The sequence below is a fragment of the Peromyscus leucopus genome, chromosome 3, assembly GCF_004664715.2.
Source record: "Peromyscus leucopus breed LL Stock chromosome 3, UCI_PerLeu_2.1, whole genome shotgun sequence".
Classification (NCBI taxonomy): domain Eukaryota; kingdom Metazoa; phylum Chordata; class Mammalia; order Rodentia; family Cricetidae; genus Peromyscus; species Peromyscus leucopus.
Window position 1 is genome coordinate 131,627,732 of NC_051065.1, and position 23,883 is coordinate 131,651,614.

Genomic DNA, 23,883 nt, shown 5'->3' on the forward strand with positions numbered 1-23,883 from the left:
GTGGATATTGCTCTATATAAATAAAACACTGATGGCCAGTGACCAGACAGGAAGTATAGGCGAGACAAGGAGAGAGGAGGATTGGGGAAACAGGAAGAAGGAGGGAGAGACACTGCAGCCACCACCAGGATAACCAACATGTAAAGATGCTGGTAAGCCACCAGTCACGTGGCAAGGTATAGATTTATAAAAATGGGTTAATTTAAGATAAAAAGAACAGTTAGCAAGAAGTATGCCACGGCCATACAGTTTATAAGTAATATAAGCATCTGAGTGATTATTTTATATGTGGATTGTGGGACTGCGGGGCTTGGTGGAACCTGGAGAGAAGCCCTCCAGCAACAAATGGTGCCCAACGGCTCAAGTTTCCATCTTAAACCTGAGAATATTAAATAACCAATTCTAAACAGAGCCAAAATCAGGTTCTTGCTTCTTGTCTCATACGGGCAGCTAGACGCCGCAAAACGCAGGTTTGAACACTAGCGGGTTCCTGGCAAGTGCATTTGACCAGCAGTATGGTGGGAATGAGGTGTCTGCCAGTGGCACATTAAGCTGTGTGGTAGATTTAGTCTTTACTAGTATTTTAAAAAAAAGAGGTTTCTGGGCTACACACTGCTTTGATAAAAGTGTAGACCTACTATTTCTGAGACTTGATGACTCCCAGAGCTGGAGAAAACGTACCACCACCATGTTGAAAACCTGAAGGGGGTGGAGCCAGCAGCCACAGTGCCATTTCAGGCTTAAAAGGCTACAGTTTAAAGCAATAGGTTTGCAATAAGACTGATTCAGATGAAATAGTTTATAATGCATGTAGAAATGTACATAGGCTTAAAAGAGAAAAAAATATACCATTATATAAACAAATAGTATCTAAAAATAAAGTGTTTAAAAAAACAGTAAAGGTAATAAGCCACGTAAAGATGGCTCTCACAGAAAATCTGGATTATGTTGTCCTTGATATTCGTAACTAAAGAAAAAACATTTGATTGTAAAAGCTGTTCAGTTATACCAAAATGTAAATTTTAAAGGTACCTTGACTTCAAAATTTGGATATAAGGATATGTTGCTTTGGAAAAGAGGTTCTGCTTTTGTTTCAACAGAAAGCCAGAGGCTATAGATTTGTTCCAGATTAAGATACATCAGGTTTGACCAGCCGAGACCCCCTGAAAGATCTCCGATGACACCATAGCCCAGATGATCCAACACCCAGAACAGTTTCAAGGCAACTGGCTCCCACAATACAGCCTCAAGGATAGGCCTAAAATTTTCTTTGCATCCCCATAAGATACAGTGCCCCCCTTCAGCAGGAAGTAGTAAGAGATGCTACGCCCAAATTCCCAAATATACCAAGCTGGCTTTAGAGGTGGAATTGGCTCACTCCCCGTCTAAACCCAGACATATTGCTTAAAAAAAATGGTTAAGAGATTCTTGTGTCCCAAATCAGAAGAGCACTCTGGGTGTGGGACAGAGAAAAACCAATATTTTTATTTAAAACAGGTTGATTATAAATGCGATCTCTTTCTAAAAAAGAAAAGGTGATATGATATAGATATATAGGATATAGAGATGATAAGATAAAAGGGTAGATTAATGAACCTACTTTTAAAGAACAACTTGTTTAAAATGTTTTACATTGGTATAGATTTTAGTTTATGTTTAAAATGTTTTACATTGGTATAAATTTTAGTTTATTGATACAAACTTGAAGTTAATTTTGTTATACTGTATATATAGTTCTATTCTTGTTTGAGGTATTATGTTTATGTAACTCATTTAAAATTGTAATGGATAATTAAGAAATAGATTAATAATTAGTCATCTATGATAATCATATTTATAGCCATGTTAGATAAGTCTTCTAGGTATACATAGATATATTTCAGATAGATAGGTAGTTTTCAAACACTTCAAAGACCTACAGAATATGGCATTTAAAATGTTTTAAAAATTTAGACATTCTGGACAGTGAGACATGTCTGCTCCTGACAGCACTGGATTTACTTCGGAGAGGAGGATGGGTATTAAAGACAGTCCATATGGAGTTTATCTTCACCTTGGGAAAGATAGCCATTTGGGTAAGAAACTGTTCTTGCCTGGACTGCTTGATCAACTGGACATGCAGGACCCATAGGAAGGTAACCACTGAACTTTGCTTGACAAAATGATCCTTCAGGATCCTGATTTACAGAGGAAACTGCCAGACATTCTACAGGACACAGAAAAAAGTGAATGAGAGACTCTAGGCCTGCGGACTGAAGACTGATGCCCCAACTTTACAAGAGAACTTTGAATGACTGTCCAGGCTGTCAGCTGTCTCTGTCCACCCTGTAAGACTCCCGAAAGTTACATACATCCTTCTCCCATTTCTCAGGTATTATTATATCCTTCTGAGGTCTTTGATGTGGTTAAAGACTAGATATTTGTAATTTCCTCAGTTATGATAAAAGATACGTTGGATATAAAACCTTAAACTCACAAATATAAGATAGATAGGACATCTTCCTTAATATTGTAACTGTAATTCTTGCTCGATAATTGTTTTGTTATATGTAATTTTACCATGTTAAAGTTAAAACCTTCCTTTTTAAAAAAAAGAAGAAAAGGGGAAGTGCTGTGGATATCGATCTATATAAATAAAACATTGATGGCCAGTGACCAGACAGGAAGTATAGGTGGGACAAGGAGAGAGGAGAATTGGGGAAACAGGAAGAAGGGGAGAGAGACACTGCAGCCACTGCCAGGACAAGCAACATGTAAAGACACCGATAAGCCACCAGCCATGTGGCAAGGTATAGATTTATAAAAATGGGTTAATTTAAGATAAAAGAACAAGAAGCCTGCCACAGCCATACAGTTTATAAGTAATATAAGCGTCTGAGTGATTATTTTATACGTGGATTGTGGGACTGCGGGGCTTGGTGGAACCTGGAGAGAAGCCCTCCAGCAACATGGGAGCCTTGAGTCTGAGGTTTTGTTCCTATGTATGTTCGTAACTGCCAAGATAGTCCCTATAATTTTCATCCATATCCTATGAATTTTTTCCTATTTACACATAAGTAAGTTGTACCAGTGCACCTTTATTTATTTATTTATAATTATTTATTGTCAACTTTATTCCCATTTTTTCCCAATAGAAGCATAGGTTTCCTGGGATCTGAGTCCAAGCAACTTGCTGTGGTGACTGAGGCATCTCAAACAACTTCAATTCTCCATAGAACAGCAATCTTTTCTTCTTCTTTGTTCAATCTTAGTGGTTCATGCAGTGATTGCCACATAGTAGGTGTTCAATAAGTATTCATTGTAACTGAAAGGCAGTAAAGATAACTACAGTCATACACAATCACTTAGTGACAACTGGGATTTGGAACTCTGGTAAAGTTTTATTTAAGTGTTTTATAAATTTAGAGTCATTTTAGATTACTTGTTAAATGGATGTTGTTCAGAGATTTCATAAATTAGTGCTGTGGATACTGCTGAGAAATCATACAAATATGTTGAAATAGATTTTTCTGGAATAAATGTGAAATTAAAATATTTAATGGTGATGAAAAATATCCTACTTCCAAGACACAAAATAGATAGATTGATGAGGATAGTGCAGTTGAATGGAGCTCAAGTCACCTTTCCGCATTGCATATAAATACTTGAACTTACATGTAGCCTATACAGAGGGGGATATGTTCACCCATACATAATATAGGTCATAAATAACCATGTATAAATCTTTGTTTGGGTGTCTGGTCTTTTCATAGCCCTGCATTTTTAAAGCTGGAAGTGTTGGATTTGTCCCTGATCATTGACTTATTTGTTGTTTTTACTTAGGTTGTTTTCTTGATTAAAATTCTGTGTCTCCCCAGGTTTCTGTGAATCAGCAGCATCCCAGAAATTGTATCTCTTCTTGAGACTTCAGGGAAGTCTTGGAATGCAAAGAACTCAAAAAGGAAGCCTGGTTAAAGGGCCTTTGTGGTCTCACTAAGGCAGAGATTTATAACAAACACAGTGGATGTCTTCGAGTTCTTAAAGGCTGCAGCCTTCAAGTGAGTTTAAAGGGCATCATCTGGGTTTCATTTACTTTGATAAAGAATTGAAGAGCTTTATTTTAACCATATTGTCATTGGCTTAAAGTCAGAGCTTAACAAGCTCTGATGCTAGCTTTAATATCACCATTTTGAAAAAGCCAATCAAACAAGCCAAATCTTCCCTTATGGCATTATTTTCAAGGTCAGTCAGAATCAAAACTTCCTAGATAGTTTTATAATATTCAAGGTACTGGTTAAGTTGTTCCTTTTCAAGTGGTGTGTGTATGTGTGTGTGTGCGTGTGTGTGTATGTATGAGTGTGTGTGTATGAGTGTGTAGCGTGAATTCTCTTTGGTCTTAATGATAAAAAACCCGGAGTCAAATATTGGGGCAAATGCTGAAAGATCAGAGAAGCAAAGTAGCCAGACACTAGAGAGATTTTTTACCTCTACCTCTACCGAATCCTCAGACCAGTAGGGTCAAGCTCCTGTTTCCACCCTGCCTTATCACTTCTTCTCTCCACCCAGCCATATCATTTCCTGTTTCTCCCTCCAAAGTGCTGTGATTAAAGGCATGCGCCTCCCAAGTATTGGGGTCAAAGGCATGAGAGATCCCAAGTGCTGGGATTAATGATGTGTGCAACCACTGCCTTGCCTCTAGTGGCTAGCTCTACACTCTGATCTCCAGAGAAGCTTTATTTATTAGAGCACACAAAAAATCACAACATTTCTCCCCTTGTTGTCTAAAATAAAAAAGCACATTATAACTAATATAAGAAAAACTATATAGAATAAGTACAATATCTATATGCAAAAAATAGGCAATAAATATATCAACATTGTCTAGTCAATTAACAACTGACAAATTCAGAGAAAATACTCTGTATCTATCCTATCTTGTTGAGTCCAAAAGGTTATATCTAATTCACTTTCTATTCGAAATATTCCAAAACTATCTTTTAATATCTTTCAACTTCATATACTTTACACCTCCTTAGTGAATTTCTTTTCTGAATCTGGTAACAAGAAAAACTATAACAATAACTATGAAGTCTTCAACTCCATCAGAGACCCAAGAAGAAAATAATATTACTTGAGTAAGCAGAAAGTGCAAACAAGGAACTTCCAAAAAATGTGAGCAATGACAGAAACAATTGGCTGCCTGGATAGTCACCCATGGTTCCTCTGCAATGTTGGGACATCCATTTTTGGACTACAGGCTGAGCATATCTCACAGACTTTTTTGTAAAGCAAGATATTTGAAGAGATGTCCTATCTTGTCTTGATCAAGTTCAGTAGTTCTTCTGTATCTTTTTTTTTGGTTTTTTTTTTTGTTTTGTTTTTTTGAGACAGGGTTTCTCTGTGTAGCTTTGCGCCTTTTCCTGGAACTCACTTGGTAGCCCAGGCTGGCCTGGAACTCACAGAGATCTGCCTGCCTCTGCCTCCCCTTTCTTTTGTATCTTGATGGTCCAGTTTGAATAGTAACTGCCAACAATTAAGACAAGGGCATTTTCTTGACCAATGGCTAACTTATGCCACAAAGAAAGTAAACTCCAAGCCGGGTGGTGATGGCACATGCCTTTAATCTCAGTGCTCGGGAGGCAGAGCCAGGTGGATCTCTGTGAGTTTGAAGCCAGCCTGGTCTTCAAAGCGAGTTCCAGGAAAGGCGCAAAGCTACATAGAGAAACCCTGTCTCAAAAAAACAAAAACAAAAACAAAAAAAAAAAAAAAAAGTAAACTCCATACAGAGTTTCTTCAATGCCTATCATCTTCTCTGAAGCAGATTGGTGCTGCCAGGAGCAGACATGTCTCATTGTCATAAAAAAGAACCTATGTTATTAAAACATCCTAAATGCCATAGCATGTAGATCTCTGAAGTGTTTGAAGACCACCTGTCTACCTAAAATATATTTGTTTGACTCTGAAAACATACCTAAGATTTCCACAAGTTTGATTATAATAGGTGGTTAACTACGAACATGCATTTATTCATTATTCTAAATAGTTGGTAATAATAACTTTCAAGGACAAGCAATTTGCATTACATTGTTAAAGGAGATGTATATGTATAACACCTTGAACGAGATTAGAAATGTTATGTACAGTATGCTCTAAAATTAATCTCAACTTTGCATCAATATACAAAGGTCCATATCAATGTAAAATATTTAAAACTAGTAGTTGCTTTTTTGGTTTAAAAGTGATAAAATAACCTACCTTTTTTTCTATGTCTATATCCCCCCTATTTCTTTTCAGAGCAGGTTTCATAATCTACCCTTAAATCTTATCATATCTATATCCCCCTTTTTCTTTCTTTTTTTCTTTTTCTTTTTCTTATTTTTTGGGTTTTTCGAGACAGGCTTTCTCTGTGTAGCTTTGCGCCTTTCCTGGAACTCGCTTTGGAGACCAGGCTGGCCTCAAACTCACAGAGATCTGCCTGCCTCTGCCTCCTGAGTGCTGGGATTAAAGGTGTGCGCCACCACCGCCCGGCTCCCCCCTTTTTCTTTTTAAAACAAGAACCCTGAATCTAATCTTTATTCAGATTTTTTTCCTGACCATCAGCAATAGCAACTTGTAACTAACCACCCTAAATGAAGACAAATATCCACAACCCACTGAAAGACCAAAAACCACCCACCCCCACCTCTTGGGAATGTGGGTGTCATGTTCTTAAGTTCACTTCCTGCTGTCTGGTGGCAATGGCATCTTTAGGGGATCCTGAAAAGAAAAAAAATTGGGTTAATTGTCAAGTCCTGGGAGAAATAACAGTATCATTTGTTGTTTAGTTTCTAAGTAATGGGAAAGTACAGAACTTGTCTCAAGTCCTGGCTAGAGTAGTCTGTGAGGCTGGATCATCTCAGCAAGCACCTTGAGCAGTTTGTAGTCCAAAGCCGATCTTCAGGTGGTGCTTTTCAGCATAGTGGTGTTTCACAGTTCATGTGGAATTGTTGTGCGGCCCCATCATCCTTTTGGAGACTTCAAAGTTCTCTGTTAGGCATAGTCTTGGTTCACTGCAGAAAACTTAAAGATTTTAAATGTCATATGCAGCAGATCTCAAAGAGGTTAAAGGATCAATATTTATTATGTACATCTAGAGTACAAAAATTTAATTCTTAGTTACTTGATAGAGCCTCAAACCTGAAATCATGTACAGGAAGCTAGATGAAGCTTTTTTTCTAGAATTAGTTAGTACTCTATATGACCATTAATATCATGACAAGAAGTTTAAATATATTAATCTTATAAATTTTGGGATAATTTTTATACTTAAAAAAAAGCTCTAAAGAGTTAAAATAAAACCAAAGGATTGTGAAATTAGTGGCAATAAAATAGTCCCTTAATTTTGGTTTTCTTCTGTTCCATATCAGGTTGCTCTTCTGACATGAGACAGAGATTTTGGATTTTACTTTAACAAGGATGCTTGAGTTTAGAGAAGAAGAGAGCCACACTCCAACTCCAAAGCCAGCTTTAATTTTTAATTGAACTGGGACTACATACAGACCATTTGATTTATGTGTCTGTAGAGAACAGCAGAAACAAACATTTAGGGAGACTTATGAAATATTATTTAATTGAAAATGTGATATATCAATAGGCCAATTTACTCCCTTTCTTGGGACATTTTTTTCTGGGTGACTTGTCCTTTTTCTTCAGATATCTCATTTGTCCAATGGTCTTCAGATCCCTTAACTTTTATTCTCCTGAAAAGACAAAAACACAACACTTTCCCAGCCCTAACTTTGGGGAGGTTCCCTTTTGACAAGTTACATCTGAGGAAATGAAAAGCATTTGCTAGTCATATAAGTTAGTTTGGACTGAATGGTCATGCTGGTTGATGAACTATCATCTCTTCTAATTAAGAGGTCTCTCTTGTTCAAATCAAACCTTTATCCATTTTGATGGTATCCATAGCTTTTCTTCTCCTGTAGAAAAAAAAGCAAAACGTCTTCCCCAATGTAACATATATCCTGGTTTCCATTCTGAAGTCAGCACATCCTTAAAGTATATAGGCTGATTTAGTTCTGTAGATTTTTTTTTATTACCCAATGTCTCTCTGCAGCTGTTGTTCCTTTCTCACTAGCATTGAGAAAATTCAAAGTTAACAGAGCATTATGTAATCTATTTCTGGGGGGTTTTGTTACCCCTTTCTGCTTATTTAGCATATACTTAAGTGTTTGATTTGACCTTTCTATGACTGCTTGGTATACCTGTAATATGCTTTATATTGCAAAAAGGAAAAAACTGTTTCATTTACCAGAGACATGTGCTGGAGCATTGTCAGTTTTAATTTGTGCAGGTATACCCATGATGGCCATAACTTCTAGCAAATGCGTGATTACAGAATCAGCCTTTTCAGAACTCAAATCAGTTGCCAATTGAAATACTAAATAGGCATCAAGGGTGTGGTGTACATATATTAATTTTCCAAATTCTACAAAATGAAACACATCCATCTGCCAAATTTTATTCCTTTGAGTACCCTTTGGGTTATTTCCTGTAGGTAGTGGAGTTTGGTTTGTATAAAGAACAAGTAGAACATTTACTTGTAATTTTCTTGGCTTGTTGACAAGTGATGGAAAGATCCTTTTTCAAACCCTTTCTATTCACATGGTGTTTTTTTAAATGAAATTCTGAGGCCTCAAGCAAATTTCCTATCAGTAGTTGATCAATTTATTTATTATCTTGTCCTAGAGGGCCTGGCAGACCTGTATGGCATTGAATGTCTATTGTATATAAGGGATCATCCCTATTCCTGATTATTTCTTATAACTGAATAAATAGTAAAGTTAGTTCTGACTCATCAGGGATAAATTTAGCCATTTCAAGGTGTAAAACAACTTTTTCTGCCTACTTAGGGTCAATAACTATGTTAAGAAGTTCTGTAATATCCATTAATACCATCAAAATAGCATATAAATCTGACTTTTGGATGGAATCATAAGGGCTTTACTTAAATTTTCTGATTTTTAACCTGCCTTTTCTGATTCATATTCATTCTATATTCATTTCATCAATATAGAATTTAGGGGCTCCATAAATTGGTGTACCTCCTACAATTGTTAGAAGGATCCAGTTACTTCTTTTTATAAATTGAATTCTTTTGCTTTGGGGATATTTGTTGTTAACCTCTCCCAAAAAATTACTGAAAGCTCTTTGTCAAGGTTCACTTTATGCCCATAATTTGTCAGTTTCATCATTAGTAAAAGGTCCTACAATTTCTGCTGGGTCTATTCCTGCTAATTGATGAAGTCTCAATTTTCCTTTTAGGGTCAACTCAGAGACCTTTTCCAAATACATTTTTAATGTTTTACTTTGTTTATTGGTAAAAAGATCCATTCTAAGATAATATCTTCCCTCTGAATTAATACTCCTATAGGAGAATGTGTAGAGGGTAAAATAATCAGAATGCAGTCAAGCTCTGTATCCAAATGATCCACATGTGCATCCTGTAATTTCTTTCCCACAAAAGCCAATTCTGTCTCAGCTTCAGTTGTTAATTTTCTTGGACTGTTTAAGTCCTTGTCACCATTTAAGGTTTTGAACAAATTAATCAGTTTTTTATTTTCTACTCCAATAGTGGACTGTAGATGGGAAATGTCTCCTAGCAATCTTTGAAAGTCATTAAGAGTTTGCAATTGATCTCTACTAATTTGTACCTTTTGGTGTCTAATTTTTTGAAGACATATTTTATATCCTAAATAATTAATAGATTGAGGAAATTGTGTATGTATCATTCCCAATGGTTGACTTACAAAATATTGGCACAGGGTGGGGCTATTTAACACTCCCTGTGAGAAAACTCTCCATTGATATCTCTTAACAGGCTGAGAATTATTATAAGTAGGCACCATGAAGGCAAATTTTTCTCTGTCTTTTTTTTTGTAAAGGTATAGTGAAGAAACAGTCATTTAAATCAATAACTATAAGAAGACTTCCTTTAGGTAACAGAGAAAGCAAAGGAATTCCAGACTGTAGAGAGCCCATTGGCTGAATCACCTTATTACCAGCTCTTGGATCTGCTACCATTCTCCATTTTCCAGATTCCTTTTTAGTAACAAATACAGGAAAATTCCAAGAGCTGGCTGATTCTTCAGTATGTTGAGCATTTAGCTGCTTCTACACCAGCTGTTCTAAGGCCTGTAGTTTCTCTAATGTTAAAGGCCATTCCTCAAATCATATAGCTTTGTCTGTTAAACATTTTAAAGGTAGAGCTGTTGTTGCCTTTGAAATATCAGCAGTTGTTGTGCCCTGTTCTTGTACAACCTGAATGTTAGGTGACTGTTCTTTATATTCTAATATTCTTCCCAGAAACATCTGTTAATTTATAGTTTGTTTCTGAGATTGGACGAATGTTAATCTGAGTATTCCATTGCTGTAACAAGTCACATCCCCATAAATTCATTGCTATGTTAGTCATATATGGCTTTAATTTTTCCTCTTTGTCCTTCTAGCCTTATACATTTGACCCATATCATGCTCTGTTTTACCTGAGATACTGTTCCAATCCCTAAAAGCTGAACATTTACTTCCTGAAGAGGCCAGTTTGAATGCCAAGATTCTGGTGCAATTATTGTTACATCTGCACCTGTGTCTACAAGACCTTCAATGATGATGTCATTTATATGTATTTTTAATTTTGGTCTTTGTTCATTTATAGAAGCTTGCCAAAATATTTGCTTTATGGCTTCTCCTGAATTTTTTGTTCTGTCTTCTACAGCTGTTCTATCATCCAGAGCAGTATGTTTTTTTCCAATATGCATTGGGTTCTTTAATTGCTCTGGGAAGGAGTTTCCTTAATGATGACAGGAAATGACTGAACTGAATTTGACATGGTGGTCTGTGAGAGGCCACCAAGGCATTTCCCAATGGCAAAAGGTTACCCTGTCTGTCTCTTGTTGATCTACATTCATTAGTTCAGTGTCTGCCTTTGCACACAGCCTTGAGGCTATCTATCATTTGGCAGTTCCTGTAAGGTTACAGGATAAATTAAGGTTGGCTGTTTGAAAACCTTAGGCTATTTCTCTCTATCCTTATAATGCAATGCTGAGATTGGTATTCCTTTAAATTATTCTGTCTGGGTCTGAATATCTCTATGATCTGTTTTAGTAAGTTATTCTAAAACTTGTGTCTTAGCACTCATATTAACCAAATATTTTAGTGATAAACAAAAATAACAGATAATATTTATAATTGACATTATATAAATCCCATCTAAATTAATTACCCTTTCATTTAATTGTTCCATTTTCAAACCATCCAGTGTATCATCATTCAGAGACCTAACTTCCTCCATTATAATAGTGTTTCCAATTTTTCAATGTGGGAAAAAACTCTCTTTTAATTAATTCCCCCAATTGTCTCACCAAATCTGCTGACAATGATGATTCAAATGTGAAGTTGAATGCTTCTGTGTAGAACAGTAGAAGCTAGGACAGGTTACAAGGCAGCTACCTAGTGTGGTAGCAGCCCACAGAGTGGTTCCAGGGAGAGCCCACAACCCACCAGGAGAGAAGAAGCCAAAGAGCCAGCCATCTGTATGTGGGTAATGTGCAAGAGCAGCCAACTCCTATGGTTTTTGGAGCCCAAAAGCCTATGGCGTTTGCTGCAGATAGGCTGCAACAGAAACTTAGCCATTGGGGTAGTGACTCCCGCCTCATGTAGTTTCAGCCTGTGCCATGGCTACAAAGGCAAGCAGCTTTTTTTGTGAATTCATGCCCCACTAGTTGGATCCCAGAAGTATCACAAGTTCTAATTGATCTTAATAATAACCTGGGGTCAGATATTGGGGTAAATGCTGAAAGATTAGAGAAGCAAAGCAGCCAGCCACTAGAGAGACTCTTTACTTCTACTGAATACTCAGACCAAAAGGGGGAGCTCCTATCTCCACCTCACTTATCACTTCCTCTCTCCACCCAGCCATATCACTTCCTGTTTCCTCCTCCCAAGTGCTGGGATTAAAGGCGTGTACCACCACTGCCTTACCTCTGGTGGCTAGCTCTGCACTCTGATTTCCAGGCAAGCTTTATTTGTTGGAGCACATTTCACCGTGTGTGTGTGTGTGTGTGTGTGTGTGTGTGCATGCAGTGAATAGGTTTGCGTGTATATATACATGTATGTGTGCAGGTGCAAGTGCACATAAACAGGTGTGCATATTATGAAGGCAACAAGTCAATGCTGAGTGTCTTCCTCTAGAATGCTGTACTTTAGGTTTTATAATGGAGTCTATTCACTGAACTTGTCTGTTGTTCATTTTGTTAGAGTGCCAGGTTGGCATACTGCAGTGATCCTGATGTCTGGGTCCTCCCAGTGTTGGGGTTACAGACAGGTGCAAAGAAAGTCCTGGTTTTTACTTGGTTGTTAAGAGTTCAAACTGAGATTCTCAAGCTTAGGAATCAAACATGTTACCCATTACACAACCTCCACAGCTGGACTGGAAAGTTTTATATCAATGTGACACAGGCTAGGGTCATTTGGGAAGAGGGAACCTCAACTGAGAAAATGTCCCAGGATATTGACTGATGGTCTAGCCTGTGGTACATTTTCCTGATTGATGACTGAGGTGAGAGGACGCAGCTCACTGTGGCTGGGGCCATCCTGGCAGACAGGTCTGGTTGTATAAGAAAGCAGGATGAGCAAACCCTGGGAAGCAAAGCAGAGGCAGCATTCCTCCATGGCCTCTGCATCTGCCCTGCATCCAGGTTGCTGCTGTGAGTTCAGCCCTGACCTCCCTGGATGATGAACTGTGATACAGAACTGTGAGCAAAAGTAAACCCTTTCCCCTCAAATTTGCTTTTGGTCCTGGTATTTTTCACAGTAATAGACACCCTGAGTAAGACACCCCAGGCCTCTGTGGCCCTTCTGCAGCCACAGTTTGGGTTGATGTCATGGCTCTTGATACCAGCAAAGGCCATGCCAACACCAAGGGTCTGAGCTGCCACCTTGGGGCCATGGTGACATCTGAGTCTGGGCTGCTGCCAGGGACCATGTCTGGGCCCATGGTCCTCCCAAAGACCATACAGATACCTGGAGTCTGGATAGCCACTTGAGATCATTTTGGTGTCCAAGGAAGGGCCTTGCTGCTGCTGGGGCCATACTGATCTGGGTGGCCTGTGCTGCCACCAGGGCCATGGTGATGTCTAGGCCTGAGTGGCTGCCAAGGGTATGTCTGGGTCCATGTTCCTGCTGCAGCTGGAGTCTGTGATTATGTCCATTACCCACATTACCTTAGAGGGAAATAAGAACCATTCTTGTTGAAATCCAAGGGCCATACTGAGCCAGTCAGCCCCACACTGGCCCTGTGATAGCTGGTCCAGCCACTTGCTGGACACTGCAGCAGGAGAGCTGGTCCCATGCCCCCATGAAAGAGCTGTACCCCCCCCACACACTTGGGAGAGATGGCCCCACCTTTCACCATGGGCCTGGGAGAGCTGGCTTTGCCCCTTGCCTGAAGGTGGCAGTCCCAGTGACGAGGCGAGGACCCGCTCAGCTTCCACTCAGACCAACATCCTGAGTCTTGGTTGGCCTATCATAATATCTACCCATCTATGACCTCTATGACCTGCTGCATGTAAAGACTGGTCCTGCAGAACAATAACTGAAGGTTCCCCATGTCTTGGGGCATCAGCAGGATATTTGAGAGGAGTTTCAGTGAGGGTCCAGTGATAATGGTGTGCCAGAGGCCTTGAACCAGACCAATGTTTCATTAAAAAATAATAAACACCTCATCCCACTCCTCACCTTTTTCACCTCTTTAGATGGTGGCCAAGACAGGGGAGAGCTGGCAGACTGACCAACCCTGCAACCACACAGGCCCAGAAGCAGGGTTATGTGCTCACCCACTCCAACATTCACCCCATCTGTGATCTGCTGGAGCATGAGGGCTAGGGAGTGGGGGTGTCAGTCCTGTGCAGGATCTCCACACACAGGGCAGCAACAGGATGTCGAGGAAGAGTCCCAGTGAGGGACCATCATCAATGGTGCAGCAGAGACCAGGGGCCGTGAACCAGACAAATGATTCTTTCTGATAAAATCTGCATCTAAATATATATGGATAAACAGGTTTACTTTGTGAGTCATTGTGTCACACTGCAGCTTCCATGACGAGATTTCCCCCTTCTTTGTCTCTTCCCCTTCTTTTTCCCTTCTATTTTATTTTGGTGTGGGGAAGAAGATGGGTGGGATCTGGAGGCATGATGTTTAAGACACAAAGAATAAACAACCAACAACAACAACAACCCCCCCAAACCTAAAAAAAAAAAACCCATGAACATTTTGTGAGTGGGACAGATTGGACAAAAGAGTATACTGCATGACCTGCTGCAGCTTCTGATGTCATTAGGATGAATGAAGAGGTGCTGGAAAGATGGAGGAGTGATGATTTTTTAAATTAATTTTGGGAGGGTATGCTGTAGAGTTGATAGGCAGATACGGAGTGACTGGGAGGTGAGTGAGATTGGGGTGCATGTTGTGAAATTGCCAAAGAATCAATAAAGAATTCTGTTTAAAAATATTTTTAAAAAAGATACACTCCAGTTCTGAGAGGTTTTTTTTTAATGATTTGTTTAGTAATAATTAACAACTGTCTGTTTTCTTGCAAAGACATCAGCAGGACATTTAAAGCATAGACATCTGGGAAGAATCAGAAGAACAACATGGCAGAACCTGAGAACAGGGTTGCGACTCATGGAGTGAAATGTTTTTCCAAGATCAAGGTATGGATTGTTAGTTTGTATGCATGTATATGTGCACGAGAATCTTTTAAGAAAGTTTTGATAGTCCTTGTAACATTGCTCAGATTACAAGAATTTTTCCAACACAAAAGCCATTTTGCCTCTACCCAAGTTGTTGTTAATTTCTTGCCTTAAAGAAGTTGGTTTTATAATTAGGGATGTCTAACCAGGATAATTCATCCAGGAAACTTAGTAAGAATGCTTTAGAGTGGGGGTTCTCAAACTGTCTGTCACCATGCCTTTGGAATCAAATGACCCTTTCACAGGGGTCACATATCAAATACACCACATATCAGATATCTATACTACAATTCATAACAATAGGAAAATTACAGTTATGAAGTAGCAAATAAAATAATTTTGTAGTTGGGGTCAATATGACAGGAGGAACTGTATTTAAATGTGCAGCAGTAGGAAGGTCAAGCACCACTGATTTAGAGGGTCTTAAAGGAGGGTGAGATCTAAAAAGTTATAGGTGTGTATTATACTGTCTTCTGTCTCCCCATGTGCATGTACACACATAAACTCATCCTACACTAACATGCACACACATACACAAAGAAAAAGAATGAAAGAAAAAAGAGAAAAAAGAGAACTCCCTTAAGAAATAAAAAGACAGCTCCAAAGGAGTTTTCTTCAGACTCTAGAGTGCTGAGGTGAACAGTCAGCAGGATTAGCTTTATAAATACAGATGTTGCGTATCAGTGGACCTGAACCAGCATGGACACTGGTTTTGTTCACTTTCTGCCAAGAACCTAACGCTTTAGAGAAAGAGCACTGTGCTCACTACCTGCTTAGATTTCTCTTCAAAAACACAAATCAAATAAAAGATCTCCTTAAGCTTGTTTTTTTTTTTTAATTTGATATATCTTGCTTTTAAATATAGGACCTGAGTTATAAAACCCATGTGAAAATTACCAAGTGTCAATCACATCCTCTGAAGGATTTGTAGGGGGAAGAGAGAACTTCTCTGCAAATGGCATTTGGAGTTAGAAGACAAACTTCTAGAGCTGGAGTCACACTTTCGTACAATCATAGAGTACTTTTGAGCTATACTGAACTTGGTGTTCATGTTTCTCAATTCTTTTTTTTATTCATTTATTTCTGTTCTCGTTTATCCAAATTAATTGGTACTGGTGACACTAACACAGTATGATCTGCCTATTATTTCAGAGGAGATAATATGGAAGTACTCTCTAGACTTTTGATAGTACACAGACGCTGGATTGATGACACTTGCCATCAACCAGCTGCTGGAAGAGAAGTTGAGGGAAACAGGAAGCTCATTTACTACATCACTCACGAGTTCATTAGTAACAGGCAGGTAGTGGGGAGTCTTATAAGAACACAGCCACATTTCATCCTGCACCCAAGAGACCCCCAGAATGTTCTTCCTGTGTCTTCATGCCATGAACACCACTTGGACTACTGAGATAAAGGGTTATAGGACATATTGCCCCAGGAAGAAAAATAAAACAGGTCATGCTGCCTCCATCAGTGAGAATGTAGCTTGTTGTTCTCAAGGATGCAGAGAAAGAGGGCAAAATGTTGAACTGGCCAGGAACATCCAGAGACCTGTCATTCCTGCAGATAGAACAGAGTAGGCTTGCTGCAGAAATGATGCCGTGGTGTAATTCTGTGTCCTGTTCCTTCCCTTCTGTAAAGTGGACAACACTTGTCCTGCAGATAACTGTATAGTACTGAAGAGCAATCAATAGCTGTGTCTTGCATAGAATAACTGCCTGTCTTTCTGTGTGAATAAGGGACACTGATACATGAGCAAAGCCTACAGAACTCAGCACTGCTAGCCAGCTCTTCTAACCCTGCTTTTCCAGAGTTACGACACCATGACCGAGCAGCGATTACACTTCAAAGTTTTTTGCAAGTTCAAGGACTGTTTATGTTGGATACAATCCTTCATCTCATGGTAGAGGCTGTTTTGTAAGGAGTCTTTTTCTGTCCAACTAGACCACTTCCAAATAATGTCACAAAGACTAATTATGAAAGCTTGCCCTACAGCTTAGGCTTGTTCCTAACTAGTTTTTATAACTTAAATTAAGCCATCTTTGTTAATCTATATTTTATCACGTGGTGTTACCTCTCTTCCATCTCACACCTCCTATTGACTCTCTGAGTCTCCTGGTATCTCCCAGGTGCCTAGATTCTCCTCCTCTTCCCCCATACCTCCTGCCTAGCTATTGGCTATTCAACTTTTCATTACCCCAATCACAGCCATAAACCTTCACACAGTATACAGATATCCCACAACACTGTTTTGTCAACAGATAGCAGATATACATTTGAGAAACAAAGCCCTTACTTTTTCTTAAATACTTTTCTTCCTAGATGTTTCTGTTGGCATTAACATGGGCATTTGTATCCAAATCACTATCAGGAACTTATATGAATTCCATGCTCACACAAATAGAGAGACAATTTGATATACCGACATCTACAGTTGGATTTATCAATGGCAGCTTTGAGATTGGTGAGTGATTTTCACATTTACTTATTGTTATACATTGATATTCTCTCCTTATTTCCTTCAGTAGACTATTTGGTATGACTGAGTTATATCCTTCCTGATATGATTGAGTAGCCTTGTTTGGGTGTGAAGAAAATACTTATTCAAGTATCCCCATGATGGAACCCAATTTTTGCCGCATACCCTGACATGGTTTCTTTTTTCTGACAAGTGGCAGAAGATTTAGAGAATTAATATTTAATTCTATCACTTGATAACTCAAAGAGACACTAGGCACTTTTTCTTGGCATTTTACAAGGTTGCTGTGGGAGCCTGGAGGAACTAGGGTCCTGAAGAAGACAGCAAGTGCTTCTCTTCCCCCACTGTGTCTGTGAGGTCACTTGTAAGATGAGGGTGCTTTCCTGTGTTTGAGTTGTGCCAGACATGATTGCTAAGAAGAGTGAATGAACTTCAGCCCCTGATTCAGTGTAATGAACTGGGACACGAGAGTACAAAGGGTGAAGGAGGGAAAGATGCCCTCTTTAGACAAAGTGACCTGGAGATCTTGGCGTCTCTCACCTCTAGTTTAATCTAAGTTTTTACTTCCTTCAAGGTGAAATTGCCTTTAACGTATTTATTGAAAACAGCAAAGAAAATCGAGTTGGTGAAGTAGCAAACCCACACTGAGGATGCTCCATCCTGTCTCCAGGATCAATCTCCTTAGTGCTTGCTCTGCCCCTGTGTCCTTGGCCTTCACAGTGCAGTCAGGATGAATGCCTTCCATAGACCTTTCACAGATTCAGTCACATTCTAGTGTGTTAGATGCAGCAAGTTCAGCCCATTGGTTATCCAAGGTCTATGGGACACACTGTGCTTGGGAAGACAGTCTCCTAAAGGAGGAAAGGTTTTCCAGATGGGGAAATGGAGAGGTAAATGTGAAGGAGGGATTTCTGTAGAAGGTAAAACATCAAATGGTTTGTGTGTGGACAAAGTCAGCCTAGTGTTATGGGAGGGTGGATGCTTTTCCTCTCATACAATAGAGATTTCAGACAAGATCCAGTGTGTTCTGGAGGGTACAGCTGTAGACTAGCAAGAGGCACAGAAAGTTCAAACAGTGGGTGTCCTGGGACATTACCTTCTGCATGATCACCTCGGTGACAGGGACTTTGGAAATAAAGAGAAGCTGCTCTAGGGTAATAAGGATATAGATGTGGGACACACCCCCATCCAAAATAAAGCAACATCTCTTCTACTTAGATAGCAGACTAGAGAGAAATGGAATTGGAAGAAAAAGTCTTTCAATATCTCTCAAATATTTGCGATCACTTAGAGATTTGCTAAGTCATCAAAGAAGTATGTTTGAGTTTTCTGATCTTTCCTTTATGTGTAGTATGATCATAGTAAATTTCTTCATCAAATTAAAAATTAGTGCCTCTTTGAGAACTTACTGATATATTGGGTTCTATTCAAATCCTTTTTTTAATGTACATAATACTGATGATTGGGCCTAGGGCCTCCCACACATGAGGCAAACACTCTACCACTCTATCCCCAACCCCTTTATTTACTCTTTATTTTGAAGAAGTTCTCAGTAAGATGCCCAGGCTGGTCTTGAACGCCCTCTGTAGCCCAGGGTGACTTTGATCTTGTAGTCTTCTTCTCTTATCCTCCCTGTAACTGGGGATGGCAGGTCTGTGCCACCAGGCCACACTGGTTCTTTCATCTCTTAACATCTTCATCAAAGGCCTCTCTGTCAGAATAATATTTCTCAGTGAGTTTATTTAAACCTAAGCATTCTCCTAAACCACAGATAAATTTTTGGTTTGACTTTTTGACATGAGAGGACAGGTCAGAGGTGATGTGCAGGCTGACAGCTGCTTTTGTATCTATTCCCAAGGGCTGGATAATCCTGAAAAGAGCCCTTAATATTCTCCAAAATGGAGGAAAACCTTCCATCAGGGTCATAATAGACCAGAGAAGGATCACTCACACACACACACACACACACACACACACACACACACACACACACACACTCACACACACACACTCACACACACACAATGCCCAAACCTCCCAAGCACCCATTCCTGTATCCTTAAGGTAGTTGTTTAAACAATGAAACTTAGAGTCCAAATGTTGGAGAGGCTGTTGACTAAGATCTGCTATTACTTTACTGAAACAAGCATTCTCATTCCTCTCTCCTAGGAAACCTTTTGTTGATTATATTTGTGAGTTATTTTGGAACAAAACTGCACAGGCCTATCGTGATTGGTGTCGGATGTGCGGTTATGGGCCTAGGGTGTTTCATAATATCACTACCTCATTTCTTGATGGACCGGTGAGTATTCCATTCTTTGATGTTTTAGGTTCAACTTTTCCCTACAGGAAATGAAGTTCAGAATTTTGTCTCTGTGAGGAGCAATGTTCCCCTAAAGTTCAGAATGCTAATATGGAAATTAGAAGTTATGTTCTCCACTCTGCTGGTGTGATCTGTGACTCTTGCAGCCTGGGTCCATTTCAGGTCCAGTCCTGTCCACTGTGAAGTGGGAATTTGAGACATTGCTTTCATGAAGTTGAGACACCTGAACAGATTCTCTGAATCTGCCAAAGCTTGTGCTGAGTCCTTCATCAGGACTATTTAGACACTCCAGTTACAAGGGGTCTACAGTGTGACATAATCATGGGTCAGCAAGGGACAGACCAATGTCAAGGCTGATTTATTTTCACATTTACCAATGTATCATAACACAGGAAAGTATAAAAGTAAAATTATGTTGTGCCCCCCCCCCACTTTCCTGCTTTCTGGGAAAAGTTTTCAGTTCTTTCTTCTGTTTGCCTGTGTGTGTCTTGTTAGTTTTTAACACCTTAATATTCAATGATACACAAAATAATATTTCCTACCACAGAGTCATGCTATTCTTTGTTATGGAGCTCGATTCTTTCTCTAGATTGAATGCTTAGCTCATGTCCCCATTCGATTGACTCTCTGAGTCTCTCCCCGTCTCCCTAGCTCTCACAGGCTGGCAGGGTGAACTTCCCTCAGAACAGGTCAGGGCTGCACGGTTGTCCCGGGCATGCCTCTCGCTGGTGTCTGCTGTTCTCCACCTTCCTCTGAACTGCAAACCTCTAGGCCAGCTCAGTGCCATTTCCTTGTAATTCCCCGTAGTTCTCTTCCATATGAATTTGTCTGCTTCTTCCCTCCTCTTCCTCCCACCTCCCCTCTACTCTTCATCATTTCCTTCTTCTATCTTTCCTTTTCTTTTTAAGATCTTTCATCAATTTGACATGTGTCAGTGTTTTCCCTGCTTGTATTCGTGTGAACCATGTGTGTGTCTGGGGCCCACAGAGATCAGAAGGGTATCGTTTCCTCTGGAAGTGGAGTTAGAGATGGTTGTCTGCTACCATGTGGGTGCTGGAAAAATGAACCCAGATCTTCTTCAAAAGCAATAAGTGCTTCTAACCACTGAGCAATCTCTCCAGTCCTGCTTTGTTCTTTTTGTGACAGGGTCTTGCTGTGTAGCCCGGGCTAGAATTCACTATGTAGCTCAGGCTGGCCTCAGAGTCTTGGTGATCCTCCTGTTTCAGCCTTCCAAGTGTTGGTACTCCAAGGATGAGCCCCCACAACTGCCTTGCTTCGCCTCTTTCTTGCTCTTACATACTCACTGGAGGAGCATCCTACTCTGCTTCCCTCTTACTCTACCTCACTTCTTTCTGTACACAAAAAAGATTCCCTACAGCCTTTGGAGACATTGCCTCAAAGTTTGTGTGTTTTGGAAGTAGAGTTAGTGTTCTGACTCCTGTGACTGGTTTCTCTTTTAGCTCCACTGTCTGACACTGATGACGATTGGTTTAAGTCCTTTGCCACCTCCATCAGGTGCCTTCAGTCAGGACAGTCTGTAAAGTTTTTGTACTTTTCCCCCTCCTTTCTATTTGATGATAACTTTCTCCTTCTCCCACTCTTTCAGCTCCTATTTGAGCACTGGCATCCTAGATTTCATTCATATCTTGTCATCTTTTTAATTTCACGTTTTTGAATCTCTTAGGTACTTCCTGGGAGATTTATCTTTGTCATCAGGCTCTTGGATGGGCTTGTCACCCAAGGACACCTCTCTACTTTGATTATCTCCTCTGAGGGGACATCTTGTTATTTTCTTAAGAATTGAGTGTCTTTTCCTGTGTGACTCTCTTTATCTGTCTCTTTTGTCTCTGGTCTCTTCAAGTGTAGCTCTTGTTTGTTTTTGACTTACTGTAATAGAGTCTCCCCCATAGATGGCTCTTGGTTATTGGTTCATATTTAATTGAGAATTACAATGGAAAGCTAACTGGAAATTCTGTATATAACTATAGACTTGGTTAATGGGAGTCTTCTGTTTTTTGCAGTAGGATGAATCAAAATGTGATTGAGCTGGGCTGGGTGGTGATTGAATTGGACTGGGTGGTAACTGAGCTGGACTAGGTAGTGATTGAGCTGGAATGGCTGATGATTGAGCTGGACTGGATGGTAAATAAGCTGGACTGGCTGATGAATGAGCTGGACTGGGTGGTGATTGAACTGAACTGGCTGGTAACTCAGCTAGACTGGGTGGTAATTGAGCTGGACTGGGTGGTGACTGAGCTATCTCGGAAATGTGTATAACTTGTGATCCTAGGTAGGAATTCCCTGCACTTGCTAAAAAGGTAGAAACTGACTACTATCTAGAAAGGAACGGAAACATCATCTTTCAGTGTGTATAGTTTTAAAACATAATGATCCTCCTTTTTGTCCTGTGTCCCCAGTGTACCAGTTTGGCTCCTCTCCTGTCTGTGAGCATTTCCACTTGGAGAGATGGAGGATGAGTCTAAGGATCTAGCTATTCCTTATGTGCACTTTAACCCACACTTTAGACTTTGCTTTGTGTGCCCAGCCAGGCCCTGTATTAGTAGTTTTTTCATGCAACTTTCAATAGAGACTTGGAACATACCCTGTTACTCCCCAAAGCATGATGGTTATATTTCCTTTACCTTCTGATTTGGTGACCATTCTCACATCCATATCCCAAACTCAAGATTTGATTGAGCTTAAGTTGTCTACACTTTCAATCTCTCACTTACAGTTTTTTTATTTTTATCTATTTTGTTGTATATGTTGTGGTGGTGGAGTGTGTGTGCTTTTATGTGAGGTCAGGAAACCACTCTCAGGATTAGGTTCTCTCTGCCTACGCTGTAGGTCCTGGAATACAATCTAGGTTGTCAGGCTTGTACACAAGCACCTGTACACATAGAGGCACCGGGTATCTCACAAGACTTTTATTTTTATTTTCTTTGAATGAGAGTCTCATTTAGCTAAAGGTGGCTTCAACCTCACTTTGTAGTTAAGGATAATCATGAACTTCTAATCCTTTTGCCTCTGTCTCCTGAGTGTTGGTGCTATTGGTATGGACCACCATATCTTGTTTTATTTTGTGCTCAGGATCAAACCCAGTATTAGTGCATGCCATGCACCAATGTAGCAATTGAAATCATCCCCATATCTGGAGTTCTTTGTTTTTGAGGAAATGAGCTTTCCTCATTTTTTTGAAACTCTTTTCTGCAATTTTATTGTCAATTGGGGAATAAATGGACCTTGAGTGAACAACTGAACTTTAAGTGGATAATGAACTAAATGAAGGATATTTTATCTTCTCAGTTGTTTTTGAAGGGAACTAAAAATTTGTGGATGGAATTTAAAAATTATTTTTTAGTTTCTATTCTATCAACAAATATTTGACTATTATTGTGTTTTCCAACATTCTCCCAAGTCATTCTTTGAAACTGACTTGCCTCATGGGATCATGAGTAGAGAGACACATAAGTTTGTCCACACTTCACTGGCCAACTCTTTGGGGATATTAAGGCAGTTGTTCTAAGGGAAAGTGATTCTGACTTCTGTGCTATATTATGCAGCACAGAAATTAGAATTTTGGCAAGTATAGCTCCCTACTCATACAGAATTCAGCAGCCCATGGTTTTCTCTGGTTATCTCTTTTCTCAAAAGCACTTAGAGATAAATCCAGCATACCTACTATGGAGAGGGACTTAGCTGACACATTCTCCTCTACTGTTGCTCTGTCATTTCTCTCTAGGACAAGCTGACCCTTGGTGATCTGATCGAGTTAAATGACCACAGTTTATTTGCACCTTTGGTCCCATGGCACAGTGTTGTCAGGTGATGGATAATGTCATCTCTTGTTATGACATGTGAACATTTTCTTCTGTTTGGCTTAATGAATACACGGGAGAATGATTGTTTGAGGAAGGGTAGGACCACAGTTCAGAGAATATAGAGCAGGTATCTTGATTTATTGTGTTATTTTGTGTCTTTCTAAAACTTTTATCATCTTAACTCTACTTCAGTGAGTTTCTTTTTTTTTTCTTGCTTTCTTTCTTTATCTCACCCCAATTATGTCTAAGAAATAGTCACTTAGAAATCACAGAGGGGGCTGGAGAGATGTCTCAGAGGCTAAGAGCACTGGTTGCTCTTTCAGAGTTCCTGAGTTCAGTCCTCAGAAACCACATGATGGCTTACAACCATCTATAAATTATATGATGACCACTTTTGGCATGCAGATAAACATGCAGAGCACTCATACATAAAAATATAAAGTTAAAAAAAGAAATCACAGAGCATTAACATTAGAGAATCTGAAGGCA

The 23,883-nt window shown here is 39.6% G+C and overlaps 1 protein-coding gene across 3 annotated transcripts in view; it reads left to right on the plus strand.

Moving 5' to 3' along the window:
- The window catches only part of Slco1a2 (solute carrier organic anion transporter family member 1A2), a 93,140-nt gene that overhangs the window by 39,989 nt on the left and 29,268 nt on the right, over nucleotides 1–23,883 (plus strand). For all 3 annotated transcript variants that reach the window (XM_037204008.1, XM_028879880.2, XM_028879881.2), the window contains 4 exons: nucleotides 3,858–4,037; nucleotides 14,617–14,729; nucleotides 17,094–17,235; nucleotides 19,420–19,552. In XM_037204008.1, the coding sequence (XP_037059903.1) occupies nucleotides 14,670–14,729; nucleotides 17,094–17,235; nucleotides 19,420–19,552 (335 nt within the window). In that variant the 5' untranslated portion in view covers nucleotides 3,858–4,037; nucleotides 14,617–14,669. The remainder of the gene's footprint in view (nucleotides 1–3,857; nucleotides 4,038–14,616; nucleotides 14,730–17,093; nucleotides 17,236–19,419; nucleotides 19,553–23,883) is intronic.